The sequence below is a fragment of the Haliotis rubra genome, unplaced genomic scaffold (genome assembly GCF_003918875.1).
Source record: "Haliotis rubra isolate DU_JTF1 unplaced genomic scaffold, ASM391887v1 Scf86, whole genome shotgun sequence".
NCBI lineage: Eukaryota > Metazoa > Mollusca > Gastropoda > Lepetellida > Haliotidae > Haliotis > Haliotis rubra.
Window position 1 is genome coordinate 946,201 of NW_025767590.1, and position 16,873 is coordinate 963,073.

The window sequence follows — 16,873 nt, forward strand, 5'->3', positions numbered from 1 at the left end:
CTGATCGGCTCCCATAGAATGTTTATAACGTTATTCGGCTCTGCTCCTTCTCAGAAGCATGGATTACCAGGTAACGGAACAATAGCCGGCTCAAAGCGAAACATTGAGAAGAAAGGCCTGTAAGGACAGCTCATATTAGTCCTTTCACGTTCTCTGTATATTGTTCCTCCCTTGTATGGTCGTCACCAGAATCTGGGGTCAACCGGGTGATACGGCCCACTCCCAGAGTTAACATGATATCTGCTAGTGTGTATCTACTTAAAGATGGTGCGAGAATGCTTCTATGTATGCTGGCTTATTGCATCTCTGTTTATCGGGATATCGTTCTCCAGTATGCGTTGACTGTGTTCTTAAAGAAGGTTGTCTTTACCTGGTGTATACAGCGATGAAAACATTGCATTATTGTCTATGATGCATTATATTTAACCTTAGTGCATTCTCTATTTATCTTGTGCATGTATCTGTTTTATGTTCATAATGCATTATCCATAGACATAGTGTATCCTCTATCATCAGATACAATGAAATCTTTATCTACGTTATAACAGAAGCAGTAACGGGTATTGAGACGTTGTAACAGAAGCAGTAACTGGTATTGTAGACGTTGTAACAGAATCAGTAACGGGTATTGTAGACGTTGTAACAGAAGCAGTAACGGGTGTTGTAGACGTTGTAACAGAAACAGTAACGGGTATTGTAGACGTTGTAACAGAAGCAGTAACGGGTATTGTAGACGTTGTAACAGAAGCAGTAACGGGTATTGTAGACGTTGTAACAGAAGCAGTAACGGGTATTGTAGACGTTGTAACAGAAGCAGTAACGGGTATTGTAGACGTTGTAACAGAAGCAGTAACGGGTATTGTAGACGTTGTAACAGAAGCAGTAACGGGTATTGTAGACGTTGTAACAGAAGCAGTAACGGGTGTAGACGTTGTAACAGAAGCAGTAACGGGTATTGTAGACGTTGTAACAGAAGCAGTAACGGGTATTGTACACGTTGTAACAGAAGCAGTAACGGGTATTGTACACGTTGTAACAGAAGCAGTAACGGGTATTGTACACGTTGTAACAGAAGCAGTAACGGGTATTGTAGACGTTGTAACAGAAGCAGTAACGGGTATTGTAGACGTTGTAACAGAAGCAGTAACGGGTATTGTAGACGTTGTAACAGAAGCAGTAACGGGTGTTGTAGACGTTGTAACAGAAGCAGTAACGGGTATTGTAGTAACAGAAGCGTTGTAACAGAAGCAGTAACGGGTATTGTAGACGTTGTAACAGAAGCAGTAACGGGTATTGTAGACGTTGTAACAGAAGCAGTAACGGGTATTGTAGACGTTGTAACAGAAGCAGTAACGGGTCTTGTGCACGTTGTAACAGAAGCAGTAACGGGTCTTGTGCACATTGTGACAGAACAGTAACGGGTATTGTGCATATGGTGGTGGTGGTGGTGTCATTGGTCGTGGTTATATTGTTAGTGCTGGGACCGGCGATATTCGGTACAATCTGTGACCATCCTAATTGAAAACAAATGAAAAACAAATGAAAAAGACATGTACGATTTATCATGGTTTTTTTTTAAATGAAACTTGTGATTTGGCATGATAAATGGACGACCCTGTTTAATACTAACAATACTTTCAATGTACCAAAACCAAAACAACTGCACGCATCAATGGTGTTTACGTTGAACACATGGCTAGTTAAAGTGTCAGTCGGATTTACAGCCCTTTGTCCAGTAATACTCCTCCTAATCTCCACATCATGTTTATTATCCACACTGAAATCTCCTTACACAATTTCATTCGCAAACCACCCAAGAACAAATGACGACGACACACCTACAACACAATGCCATAACACAAGACAAACTTCAATACCAAATGAACGTAAACGCAGCTATTAACACGCTCGCCGTGAGCCAACGTATGAGAAAGTTCTCGATAACCCTAAGAATCTCTCCTAACCTTGACTCAATGGCCTAACAACGCTCTTGGGGTCATCTGGAATTTCATTCTCAGCGAAAATCTTCTCCTGAGACGTTCAAGGCATGGGGGTAATTTGTCCGCCTGTTACTTTCCCCACCTGCCTTGTAGACGCTACATGCCTCTCACCAATGTCATGACCCTCCAAATGTAGACGCGTGCCGTCGACTTTGGCCATGAATTGCATAGTTTCTTGCAACGATACCTGTGCTGGAGGCGAATTCCATCGCCCTGGTTGCCATATACACAGTTTGTAGGCAGGACCTCGTACATGTCGGAAACATTGCGTAGGGGCTTTCATGGCTTTTGTATTGAGAATATAACAGTGTTGTAGATTATTTCATGAAGTTTACATCTTGGCCCCACCGTATTGCTGTAAGTTTAATGAGAATATAGACCTACAAATCCAGATTTTTGTGTTTACGCTCACGGGAACAGCGGCAAGGGTTACATTACTCCTGACATTAACTTCCATCAAGTTTGAAATAAATGGACTTGATATATGTTTATCAATATTTAACGCACTCTTGCTGGCTAAATAGAAGCGTCTTAGTTAAACCATGATTTCCCCTTTGTGCTTTCCCAATTTCCTGTGGGGTAGACTTGCGGTTCGATTCCCACAATATGTGAAGACCATTTCTGGTGTCCCCTGCCGTGATATTGCAGGAATATTGCTAAAAGCGGCGTAAAACCATACTGACTCATTATTTCCATATGTACATTGTGGCGTGTGTAAGGACGTTAACTTGCGTGCGTTTCAAGTCATTCATCATCTATTGCATGAGCAATCAAACAATTTAGAACTATGTTATAGTTCCATGGGGTATTTGATTTTGAGTCCGAATTGCTTATTTACTTAATTAAATATCCCAGTGTTTCCATGACGTTTGGTGTTCTCTAGGTTATCTAGATGAAGTAAGAACCTCAAGCTTCAGTACTCATCTTTATTCACCTGAAACATACATCTGGAATACTGCAAGGCACTATCGAGTTAATAAACACCATTGAACAACTTGACAAATATGTACATCACTTATATTGATCCCTTAACAATGAACAAGAATATCCTTCATAGTATATCAAGATATATATTAACACAATTTATAAAAAAATAGCAAAGTAGATTTAAAGTATTGTTTTAATGAACCAAAATGACACCTAACAACGAAATGGAGGCAATTCCAGTTTAACTCTGTGTGATGTAACACACGCCCCAAACATCGAGTCTTGTCCTCAGAGTGACCGAATTCCAGAATTACTTGTAGGTATCTCAAGGCAGCGTGTACTACCCATCCAGCACCACCCCAGACACCCGAGTGTGTGTGAAATATGCGGAAGTATGGCTGCTACCCTGGAGGCAGTGGCACGACCTGTAGCTGGGGCTGAGGTATGCCATGACATTCACTTGCACCATGTGGCCATGGGACTTGCTGACACAATTACTCCATGCTGCCATGCAGCCATACCACGACACAATGGAGTTTCACACAACAAACATATACAATTTGACCTTTTATAAAATTCCTATTGTTCCACGATACACCTGACTGAGATTCTTCATTACGGGTAATGTACTGTGATATACCGCTGAGAAGACAATATATGCACCATGTTTGATGTCTAAAATGAAACAAGAAATGGTTTGTCGATGGATTAAGTCGAAGTATTAATACGGATGTCATTGCTGTGCTCTGGCACGTATGTATCTCTGGAGAAGCCTTGACTGGATAAACAAGTAGATCAAACTGAAACAAAATTCAAATTTTAGTCATCCAATCGGCGTAATCACTGGATACCAGATCAACAAAGAGTCCCTAGTTGAAAATCGACTCTTACATTTTCAGGCAAGTTGCATACAATACAACATTTTCTACGTGTCGTCCATGTTTTATCGTATAAGACCTACACTTGATGCCCAGCTAATGACTTTAGTACAAGTACTAATTAGTCGAACCAGCTCTTATTACCAAGACTTTGTAAAGAACTTCAGTCCAAGGATTGACCGATACTGCATACTTTGATTGATGAATCACTGCATTATGTTAGACGGTAGGTTTATGTCAAGTGTTTATATACATGTATGTAAGTTTAGGAAAGAAGAGGAGAATAAACCCACGCCTTGAGGGCAATGTAAAAACAACATGCTCTGTTCAAAGGATTAGCGATACTATGTTGATTAATTGTTTATTTCTTTTGAATTGAATTTATTAAAGAACCCTGGATATTATAACGCAGATGTCACGTGTGCAATTTCAGCTGACCAATGAGATGTGAAACTAGTGTGAAAAAGCTGAAACAATCCGTTGAGAGACGAACATATACTCTCCCACAAAAGAAACGCATCATGAAAATAGCAATTTCATGTAGCAATGAATTAAAACGTGATTCATTTTACAAAAGGTTTTGCTCTGTTTATGAGTCCTATCGTGTTTATGTTTTGAAACATCACAACAAAACGCACCATCCGTAAAATACCCGTATTTAACAGCATGATTTTCATTTTCGGCGTGTAGTGTCACAGAATACACAATTCACATGCAATGCACGTGAAAGTTGGGGATCCGATAGTCTCAATGATGGGTATAAAAGGTTGATCGCTGTCTGTCGATTATTCACTGTATTTGGAATATCGTTGACGAACGCAAAATGCCACGTCTAAGTGAAGCCAACCGTCATATCGCCATTGGTTTGCTTGAAGCTGGCCAGTCTCAACGTGCAGTTGCCCGAGGCACGAATGTTCACCAAAGCAACATTTCACGGCTCTGGGAGAGATATCGCCGGCAGAATGCGCTAGCAGATGTCCCTCGTAGTGGGCGACCTCGAGCGACCACTGCGGCGCAGGATCGCTACATCCGGGTACATCACCTGCATCATCGAACAGCTACGGCGACCAGTACCGCTCGACAAATACCCGGATTGAGGAGGCTTTCTGCACAGACCGTCAGGAACAGGTTGAGAGAGGCTGTTTTACGTGCCAGAAGCCCTTTTTTTGGCCCTGTGCTTCGACAACAACATCGTCGACATCGAGGTGCACCAACGTTCAGGCCTGGAACCTACCGAATTGGCGTAGAATCTGGTTCAGTGATGAATCACGATTTTTATTGGAACGACGCGATGGAAGAATGCGGTTGTTCAGACGCCGACGTGAACGTTTCGCCGACGCTTGCGTTCCCCAGGTGGACGGATTCGGCCAGGAAAGTGTTATGATGTGGGGGGAGATCACCTGCCGTAGGAGAAGTGATTTGGTGATGATCCAGGGCAACCTGACAGCTCAGCGGTACTGTGACGAAATCCTACGCCCACACCTCCTTCCAATCATTGATCGCCAGAGGGAGTTGTTTCAATAGGACAATGCCAGTCCCCACACATCACGTCACACTAGAGACTTCCTCCAGAACCACAACATCAATGTGCTCCTCTGGCCCTCAAGATCACCGGACTTAACCCCGATCGAACATCTGTGGGATGCCCTGGACAGACGGGTGCGATGCCGTAACCCTCAGCACCAGACACTTCAGCAACTCGCACAGTCACTACAGGCAGAGTGGGCTGCGATTGGGCAACACGAGATTCTGAGACTTATTCGTTCGATGCCGAGGCGATGCCGTGCAGTTCTGGATGCCCACGGTGGTCACACGAGGTATTGACTTCAGCGCCACCACACGTCTCCATGTGACACTCAAACTTACTTTCCTTGAGTTGGTGCCAAAGACGGATAAGTCTCCATTCCCAGTGTGCAATTTCGCTATATTTCATTGACTCATAAAGCCTACAAGATGTTTCAAAATCAACATAAAAATACAGTTGAAAATCCTATATGCGTTTCTTTTTTGGGAGAGTATATCTGGTTTATATTTTGTTTTCATTCTCTGTAGCAGGAACGCGTGAGGCTACAATGGTTCCTGATCAAACTCTTCCATACGTAAAAATGATCTGACAATAGCAATTAATTTCTCCAAAGTGCTATTATTTTATTAAATATATTTAACAAAATATTCATCTAAATAACTTTTAGTTACAGTCATTAGCCATCTGGTCAAACTTTCCCAAATCTTTTTAACATGACAACAATTACAGAATAGATGGACAATTATTTCTAATTCTTTTGAACAGAACGTACATATAGGAGTGTCTTTTAGGCTAATTTTATTTAGGAAAATGTTTGTAGGTATAATATCGTATAATCTCCATCTGTAACCATTTCAGATTACTACATTTTGTACATCGATTCGGCATCATATATAAGTTTCGTAACATTGTGTTATCATATTGTGTTTCAAAGACTCTTTCCCACTTTTATGGGCATATGCTTTATTGCAATTGGGGTCTAGTAAAGAAAGATAAAAAGTTTTGGAGCCTTTAACCCTTAGACTAAGTTTGGATATATTGAATGGTAATATTGGGGAAAATGGTAGTGTTTTGGGAAGAATGATTTCTCTTCTCTTTAAGCAGGCAATTATGGAAGATTTGATACTATGATATCTTAAGATATTTGTTTTGACTTGATATATTTTTTTGTAGTTCTTCATAAGTATAGAATTCCCCTGTAGTAGGATTCATTAGATCATAAATAAAGTGTATACCCGCATTGTACCAATTGTTTATAAAAATTGTCTCGTTACCTATGTTAAACATATAATTAAACCAAATACATTGGTTTAACATGTCGTTTGAGTTTAATGTCTTATATTGCTTTTGTAAATATGATCCCCATGCAGAGATTACATCTCTCCAAAAGGGATTTCTTATGTAAGGTTTTATATGTTTTTCCATATATTCAGGATCAGCTAACCAAAGTCTTCTGTAGTTAGGTATACAATTTTCAACTAATGCTTTCCATTTGCAGCTACTGGAATATAATCTCTTTATCCATGATATTTTATGTGCATAAATGATATTCTTAATTAGTGGGACACTGATTCCTCCTTATTCAGGTGGCATAGCAAATACATCTCTTTTAATTTTATCAGGTTTGTCTTTCCATACAAATTTGAAGCAGGCTTGTTGAAATTTATTTATTATCTCATCTGGGGGTGATGGAATTGAGGAAAATAGATGGTTTAATTTTGAGAGTAATAGTGATTTCAAAATAACATTCTACCGATTGGGTAAGTGCTCTTATTGACCATAACTTCATTTCATTTTCTATTTTTTAAATTTATTATCATAACTCAATTTCACCATTTTGTCAAGGTCAACATCAAATATAATACCCAGTAGCTTAAAGTTACTTTGATTCCAATCTAAGTTCCAGTCTTTACAGAGTTTATATCTACATCTTTTTAGAGCCTATCCAGATCAGTCTTGTCTTGTCAGCATTAATTTTCAAGCCAGAAAACCTTGCATAAAAAGATAAAGTATTCAGCAAGGCATATAGACTACTCTCAGTGCCATCTAAAGGTAGGGAAGTATCGTCAGCATATTGTGCAAGAACATATTCAATATTTCCTTTTTTAAAGCCTTTATATTTTTATTATTTCTGATAAGTATAGTAAAAATTTCTGCACATAAGATAAAAATATATGGTGAAACAGAATCTCCTTGACGACAACCTCTGGCTATAGGAAAAAGGCTAGCAAATCCATTTACAAATACACTTGATTTCATACCATTAAAAAAAGTTCTTATCCACTTCTAAAAACTAGGATAAAAATTAAAGAATCTTAACACATTTAGTATAAAATTTATATCAACTGAATCAAAAGCCTTTTCAAAATCAATTAGAACTAATAGTCCTGGTATTTGATAAAATTCTGTATACTCCATTAGATCATATATCAGCCTAGTGACCTCACCAATATGTCTTCCTGGTACAAAGCCTTTTGGTCATCATTTATTATTCGTGGTAGTATCTTTTCATTAGATTGGCTATAACCGCTGTGTTAAGGAGAGAAATTGGCCGCCAATCGTATTTGTTTAACAAAGAATCAAGATTAATTTGTGTGTGGTTTTCATTTTTTAAAGTTTTTTGTCATAAAAGGTTTGGGTTTTCTTTAGTATTTCTTCCTGATCTTTAATGGTTGATACATCATTTTTCCTTCTTTGTTGATGCATCCCGTGAAGATCCGGGGTATAATATGTCTTCAGCAACCGACCCGTGAATATCCGGGGTAGAATAGGTCTTCAGCAACCGACCCGTGAAGATCCGGGGTAGAATAGGTCTTCAGCAACCCATGCTTGCCACAAAAGGCGACTATGCTTGTCGTAAGAGGCGACTAACAGGATCGGGTGGTCAGGCTCGCTGACTTGGTTGCCACATGTCATCGGTTCCCAATTGCGTAGATCGATGTTGATCATGATGTTGATCATTGGATTGTCTGGTCCAGACTCTATTATTTACAGACCGCCGCCTTATAGCTGGAATATTGCTGAGTGCGGCGTAAAACTAAACTCACTCACTCGCTCACTCTTTGTTGATGAAAAGTAAATTGTTAAGCCTCTAATTTCCATAAGAATCATTTCCCACAAAAGTTGATAATTAATCTGGTACTTTGAATTTGGTCTTCTGCTTTGGAGTTATATTTATTCAAAGTGCTTTTAATAGTTTCCTTGACTAGTTGTAAATACTTTGGATCTTGCAATAAAGAGTTACTGAATTTCCAAAAACATTGTCCTCTTTGTGTTTCAGATAGAGATAGTGTCATAGAAATAAGTGAATGGTCTGAATCTATATTTGGACTTATGTCGCACTTGATAACATTTTGTAGTAAATTGTGAGAGGTCAAGAAATAATCTAGTCGAGCTTGTTTAATTGAAGTAGGTTGACGCCATGTAAATCTTTTCTCGAAGGGGTTTGTTTCCCTCCATGGATCTTTCCAATCTAGAACATGTATCAGATCTATAAAGTTTTCTTTAGCTTTTGGATTGTTGATATTTTTATAATTGAAAGTTTCTTTCATAGGATCTTGCACTAAATTCCAATCTCTGCATAAGATAATTTGTTTCCCTCCAAAACATTCTTTAATAATATGGAAAAATTCTGGTGTATCTTGGTTTGGGCCATGTATGCTTGCTATTGTGTAAACTTTTTCACATATTTTTACGTTTAATATTATATAGTTTCCTGAATCATGATCGGCAACAACATCTTCATCTTTGAATTCGACTTTATATATATTATTAAATAGGACAGCTGTTCCTCTAGCATTACTTTTAAACGATGTCATATAGCATTGATTGTAGCCCATTGTTGCTTAATGATCTGTTCTTGATCACTAAGAGGGTATAACCAATGGGAATTAAACCCCAATACATGTATGAACAACGTTACACTTACATCACGAAACCCTCCGGTACTATAGCAATGTTAGCAGTGTGATATACATTTATTAAGCCTCACCCCCTTCCTCTTTCTCTCTCTCTCTGTCTGTCTGTCTCTCTCTCTCTCTCTCTATTGGTGGTGGATATATTGATATGTGTAATCGATACTTTGTGAGATGGATATGTTGGTTGTGTGGTATATATATTGAATGTTGGTTGATCTGATTACGTGTCCCTACATTATAAATATATTATACGTCATATCATACGTCAAGTTTTATCTCTAACTCAGTTCCAAACTAAAATCAATCTGACAGCTGTTCATCTATAGCGGGCTTACGATCTTCTCTGCTGTTTTGGACACATGTCGTCTGTTAGAACGGCTGCCAGGGAGCACATTAACAGATATCATAATAGAATAGGAAAACTGTTTCCTATTCTGCATCAAATGTGATACTTAAACTGCAACCAGGATGATATTTGTTCAATGCCACAAATCCTCAAAGAAACTGATTGAACAAAGCAATTTCACATCAAAGACTACAACTTTTCCTCGTCCCTGAACTCGACGTCAGTCAAGGGCTTTTCGACTCATATCCTACATGGAGTGGTCTCTTGATTTCAGACATCGAAACGTTAATGTCTACTTAGAGTATTACAGCAGCTGTTCTATATACTCTAAAGACCACCTCAGTCAAGCTGATATAGTCCAGAATTACCCACCTTTACTTTGTTTGTACAGACCTTTAGCGTCTCTCTTAAATCTATGACGTAATGATGACGTAACGTTGACATTACAGGCGGGACCCTGCCGTGTCCCCAAACTAAAATAGTGCCATAAACGATAATTGTCATTAACGCATTTTTATTAACCTGTCATTTAAGAATATATACGTTTCGGAGATGAAGATCGAAAAGTGCGAAGAATTGTAATTGTCGTCTGCTGACCGGGTCAGGTGTGACGTAATGAAGATTAAGCTAGCGTATAATCTCGAGCAGTATTTGCGAATTTGGAGGACAGGTTGACTTGTAAAGTTAAAGACAGACGACATGTCGCGCCATCAACGTTTGTAAGCTTGGTGTGGGGATCGAGTGACTACATCCTTCTGCTTCTTCCGGTGTTGATTTTCAGGTCTCTGTCATATCTGGGAAAGATAATCCGTTAAAAGCTTGCTGCGACCGAGGGTCCTTTCTAATGTAAAAACGTGATAGATGTTCAACAACAAAGATGATTATCTGATGAAAAAATAATCATCACCAAAGCAGACATGTACATTTATAAAAATAGACATCTGCATATGCATGTATTAAACGTAATCCGTTCAATCCAAGCCACTGTTGTATAAAATGTGAAAACGTTTCGGCACAAAGTTTCAATGTGTTAAAATACAATTTGCCTTCTGCAACTGAGAAAAATGAAGTAAAGACCATCAATAAGTACCCAAATTATGAAAGCACATACTCTGTTGTAAATAATATACATAGTCCTTTGTGTATGAATGAATACTTGTATATATTTGTGACAGTAACGTACCTCGTATACCACTGAAAGAGGTCTGAATGTGATAAAGTTCTGTTGTTTTTCTCTTGACGGTCAAGGCTTAAAGGTGTGCCATAATAATACCATCAGAATAATCATTGTCATCCTGGTCATGCGCAGTGTAAACACGATCGTAAACATTGTCCTACATACGCCGCCAAGGTGAAACAAACAACGGGTCATCTTCATACAAAGAAAATACATAAATTGAGACAGCTCCTTTCATTGTTTACAGGGGAAAAACACGAGACATAGAGGACATTATGCTGAACTTTGGGTTTTTTTATATGTTACTCAAATTTGACATTTTGTACACAGTTAAACCGTGTTGTTCCATGGGTTACCGTTCCTGTGATTAAGCGATGTCATCTTTGAGGAGACATGGGTGTAGAGGAAGGTCCGTTACATCTTATCACGGAGTTACAAACACCGCTTTGTCGAAGCTACGGTTGTATCGAAGTACAAGCATGGTCCTCATTCCTTATTTAGTCATTTTGCGGTTCTGTTGAACCTCGGATCGCACGAAGTACTTGTGTAGATACCTTCACCTTCGAGACAACGGTACTTGATTGTAGTTACAGGAAAGCGGGGTGTCCAGAATAATGTTGTTTTATTATACGACAGATGTTTGCTTTCAAATATCTGCCAAGCATTCCCATATCAAAGGTGACGAGTAACTAGACACCACTGGTATGTTGATATATAGTTATTCATTAGCTATATAAGATGTGATGAGTCATAATGTGTCAAACGCATTAGGATATCCTCTTAACAATTCCCAATTCCCAATAAATAATGATAACCGGAAAATTCCCAAGCACAAATATGTAATTTGTAATATATGACATAAAGAGGAAACCCTTAAATGCTACTTTCTCAATATATTATGTTTCACACGTGTATACATTAATCATTTAATATATGAATCGTGTATTTACATGCACCAATGCATTACTTTGACATTTATTGTTGCTGACGAGTAAGTGTAGTGTCTTGTTTCAATTGTGTATTAATTTTTTAATGATAGATTTTTTTCTATATCAGAGAAAATCAGGTTTAATACACCCGTTTGTTACACTCAACCAGAAGCTTTGTTGCTAGTTATGTGAAATAATAAACATCATTGCATCAATTTTAATAATTTCGACAGACATTTATTCAAAGTACTACCTCAATAACTTCGTTACATTGTGTAATTGAACCTGAAGATATACTTCTCAACAGAAGTTCAACAACACCCGGTTCTTTCATGTGGCTATCGTTACTCTAATCGCTGTGACATTACAAACGATCTATAGCTGTATGAAAGAATTGGGCGTTCTTTATTATATAAGACTATAAAAGACTACATAACATTTGAACGTTACTTCCAGCCTATGTTTATATCCCAATTCTGAATTGAGACCGGCCGCTGGGAGGGCATAATCAGAGAAAAAAGAACTTGTAAGTTATGCGACTCCCCCGACAATAGCTGATGAATTTCATTATTTACTGAGATGTAGTTACTTTAATGATATAAGACTAAAGTATATTCCTTCGCAATATCTTAAATGGAAAAAATCGGGTTACCTTCAAGCAACTAATGTGTACAAAGAAAACCACAGAATTGAAAAAGCTATCGATGTTTATTAATAGTATACTAACACATTTTAAATGTTGTTTTTTTAACAGTGCGACATCTTGTCATTGTTTAGGTAATCCGCTGCTTTTGTACTGTTGTACCACCGCTGGGTGGTTGATAGAAAATAAAGGAGTTGAATTTGACTTTAGCTTTTTTGAGTGGCACAAACCAAGAATAAGTGGCAGCTGATGTAGTCGTTAGTAATTGCGGTTGTTTCCATGGTGTTTCGGAATGGTTTCAATCAATTTCTAAGACGTGCCAACAAGCAAATATTATACCGGACAACACGTGGACGTATAGTGGAGGTATCTGAACCAACTATAGGGGCGCTAAGCATCACCTGTATTGACGGCTTGACAACGTTACAAGGTACACCTCCCATTCAATTACCTGTGTCAAATGGGTAAATATTACAGGTATGAGTGGGTTTTTTTTTCTCGTAATGAATTAATTAGTTTTTTGACGGCCGCAGTGCAGACATGCCATTTGTAAGTGACCCATAACGTCAATAAATTTATTCATTCACGTCAAATATATTGATAACGTCATTTCAAATATGCCAAACGCAAACTATTTTTGATAATTGAAGCGATGTATATTAACCTATCGACAAGACAAGGAAAGGACCCTCCAAGCTTTATACGTTAACATTATACGTGTATATCTTAAAGGGAATATATCTGTTATCCGCTTTTACACAAGTGTTATATCATGACGGTAATATATATCCGTTATACACTGTTGAGGTTTATATCATCAAGGTCACGTGTCTGTTGTACGGGTTCTATGTCATGGGTTGTATTATACGGGTATGATATCACGAAGTTGTCATGTCCGTTATTCGACACAAGTTTCTGAAACTGAAGTTCACTGCTGGGGTGATGTATTTTACGATAACCTTGCTGTTGATACATTTACAGAGAAACCCCATTAATCCGGACGGTGAACCGTCATTTGGACCAGAGTTTCAAGTTTATCATGAACCAATTATGGATATATAGTTATATCCCTGAAAATAGTGTATGCTTTTCAGAAATAGAAGTCCTATGTTCCCAGACTGTACATTTACCATTAAACTTTCAGCACATTCATTCATCCATCAACACGTCTATTCACTATTACACGTTCATCACATCTATTCAACATTGTACATTCAGCGCATCTGTTAACCATTCTATATTCCGTGCATCTATTCACCATTAAGCATTCAAACCATCTATTCACTATTCAGCACATGTTTTCATCATTAAACATTCAACACATATTCACCATGAGGCATTCACATTAACATCCACACAACACAACACAACATCCTAAGATATAACCACCCGTCACGCTATGAAATATTGATACTCTGTTGTAGAGACGTAAAGTGTTATTCCATGTCCAAATATACATCCCAAGCTGTGCCTCTGGAGTAGGAAAACGTTTGGCTGTCCTTGTCTCCTCTGTGTCTCAGCAGGTTACATCCGATGTATATATACCTAAACTGCATGTCGGGAATTTACGATCAATGTCACCCGAGCAATATTTACATTGGCCTGGTGTAAATATCTATAATTTTGGTATTTGTTGGTGGTGTGAGCACGCGCGTGCGTGTGTGCGTGTGTGCGTGCGTGCGCGTGTTTGTGTGTTTATAATGAAATGACCAAGACATACTGGGTTCTCGGTCCGAAATAATGTAAATATGAAGATAAAACATCAACGGCAGAGTATGATTTTCAATTATCCCCCCTTACAGATTTCACTGATATAAAAGGCAAATAGACGGTGTAAATCATATGACGGGATCGACCTAAAATTGGAGATGAGACACAGTACGTGAGTAGGGTAAGCATGTACTGGCCTACAATACAACAGGATAAATATAAAGTAACCATGGTTACTAAAATACCAAAGAGAACACATGGAAGATATATAAATATACACATGATTTATTCATAAATATATTCACAGTGTTATATCACATGTTTAGGTCGTTGATTATGAACATGACATGGAGCTACAACAGCATCTTGTTCACAATGAGCAGTGACGTGGAATCTGTTTTCATAGGAAACAATTTCCCTCATCACCGATAGTTTACGAATGTTTGATATACAATGAAGCATATGATAATAATGTGTAGTATGCATCCCAAAATAAATTCAGGACAAATGTCATGTACACGTCATGTTTGTACACATGTTACATTTAAAGACATATTACTTGTTCTAATAATCATCATAAACCTGATGATAAATCAGTTTATCCTGAATCCGTCAAATTTATAAGGTATGTCACAGTTATAAATATATACCTTGCTGACTTTCGACGTGAAAGCTAGTTATTCGTCGCTCCGTGAAACGGACGAGTCGTCGGAACTTCTTGCACAAATTAATTATGGCACAGTTTCAAAATGGCAGTTCGTCATTGCAAATATGGAGTACATGTAATACAGATAAATTACAAATAGGTATAGTTGGGTTCTATGTTTACTCCCTGCCACGATGAAGGAATCACATTGCCTTGGCGCACTGCGAAAGAGTTTGGAAATGTCTGATGGAATCCGGGCAATGATGTTGTGGCAGACGACATACCGGATATCGTCTGCTGATTGGGGAAATGGCTCTCAGTTTCCAGTGAAACAGGTGCGATTTGACTAAAATTCAGATGGAAATGTTCGTTATTGTGTTGTGGTTGTTGTTGCTGTACGTGATGATGGTGATGAGACTGTTGATGTTGCTGGTAGATGTTGAAGTTGTTGACATTTTCTTCATTGGACTGCATGAAATTTGCCGCCATATTTGAGTTTGAGCACGGCCATGACGGGCTTCGGGTTGAGAGATCGGGGGACGAACTGCAGTAGGTTTCCGACGAGTCTGAGAATGATCTTGGACTACAAGTCCCAACACTCCCGGGGGTCCGGGCTGCATCACGTGGGGGGTCCTGCCAAGACCCCGATAACAAATCACTAATGTCGGTCTGTCCCAAGATACTCTCAATCGTGTCCGCGGGTAAGGACGGGTATGAGGTTAATGTAGGATCGAACCCTAATGTATTAAACGTCGCTAACGCCAACGGTGGCATCACAGGGTCGACAACATCCAAACCATCTCGGTCCCCAGTTCTTGCTCCCGGCTCCGTGAAAAATGATGCTGGTAAATTTCGACTTCTCAGTGATTGTTTTGGACCAGTTGTTTTGGGTTGATCAGTACAACAACGTTCATGGAGCGTCCGGGGATCAAACAGAGCTTGGAGAGACTTAATCTGAACACCAATCTGTGACGTTTCTTTCCTGTTAGGTTTGCTCCCAGAAGACACATTGTTCACAACACCAGTTCTGCTTTCTCCAGAGCGCCTCGGGGAGCCACCGCATCGTTTCAGTTGCTTCTGGAGGTATTTTCTGTGATTTACCTTCCTTTTCGACTTTGACGGTCTGTCCAGAGCAAGTTTGATGTTACTTGAAGCCATGTCAACAAAGTTCAACAGATTTGCAGTGTCATCCCTTTCCTGCATCTCAGAATCAAGGTTCACGGATGGTGATGACATCAAGCTGGTCATTTTGAAACTTCTTTTTCGGGATTCAACTTGAACCTTAGGTCATATGTCCACAAGTCGTATGACAGCACAGCCACTTGGCCAATTTGAAAGATGTGACTTCCAATTTGATCAAGGCGTAGTTACACATCCGCCATGTCACAAAATAAGTTTTAAGAACCACAGTGTTAGACCGAACCAGGAAAATCCTCGAGGAAAGTGCACGCCTGAGCTGAAGTTATGCCGCCGGGTATTAAGTGATCCAACCTGGTGTTGACTTCCCACAACGTATAAATAGCGATGGGTGGAAATAAATTAACCTTTCAAAATAAGATTATTGTAAGCGACCACACTAATCCTAGGTCTCTTTATGGGACCGTCTGTCAACCGGATTGGTCGTCCAGATTTGGCGATCACTCCTCCTCGGCTTGCTTCACTATGTCCTTTTCTATCCCAACACCGCAATGCAAACACAATGTGACGCTTGATTGACTGGCCCAAGTGTAGATCCGGGATGGAGATTGTCGTCTGCGACTCTCGTGCTCACGCCTGCTGTAAGCGGGTAGAGACTAGTCATGTGGTCTGTTTGTCGTCTGCTCCGGTATTTATCCAGGATGGGTGGGGCTGAGTTGATGAGAGCTGACTGAATTGGGGTGGTCTCTGCTCAGGTCGCCCGAGGTTAAGTTAACAGTGAATAATTACCTGGCCAATAGCTGTGACCGTGCGTGTCCCTGAGGTAGAGTGACTCTGACCGTTATGTGGGTTATTCTGAACATAACGAGTCAGCCCTTAACGCAGCAGGGAGGCACTTTGATCGACAAACATAGGTCTATAAAATACGTTACCTCCCCCACAAAACTACACAGACGCTCCACAAAAGGTCGAAAGTTAGAGCTATGCGGGGTTTATTGCCTCGGCAGTGGTATTGATAGTGCTTCCAATAGTATCTGA

At 39.3% G+C, this 16,873-nt stretch overlaps 1 protein-coding gene across 1 annotated transcript; it reads right to left on the reverse strand.

Moving 5' to 3' along the window:
- Positions 1 to 14,359: 14,359 nt before the first annotated feature.
- Positions 14,360 to 16,477, reverse strand: LOC124262904 (protein FAM181B-like). Its single transcript, XM_046697496.1, has one exon. It carries the CDS (start codon positions 15,944 to 15,946, stop codon positions 14,849 to 14,851), a length of 1,098 nt encoding a protein of 365 aa, XP_046553452.1. The 5' UTR covers positions 15,947 to 16,477; the 3' UTR covers positions 14,360 to 14,848.
- Positions 16,478 to 16,873: the final 396 nt, after the last annotated feature.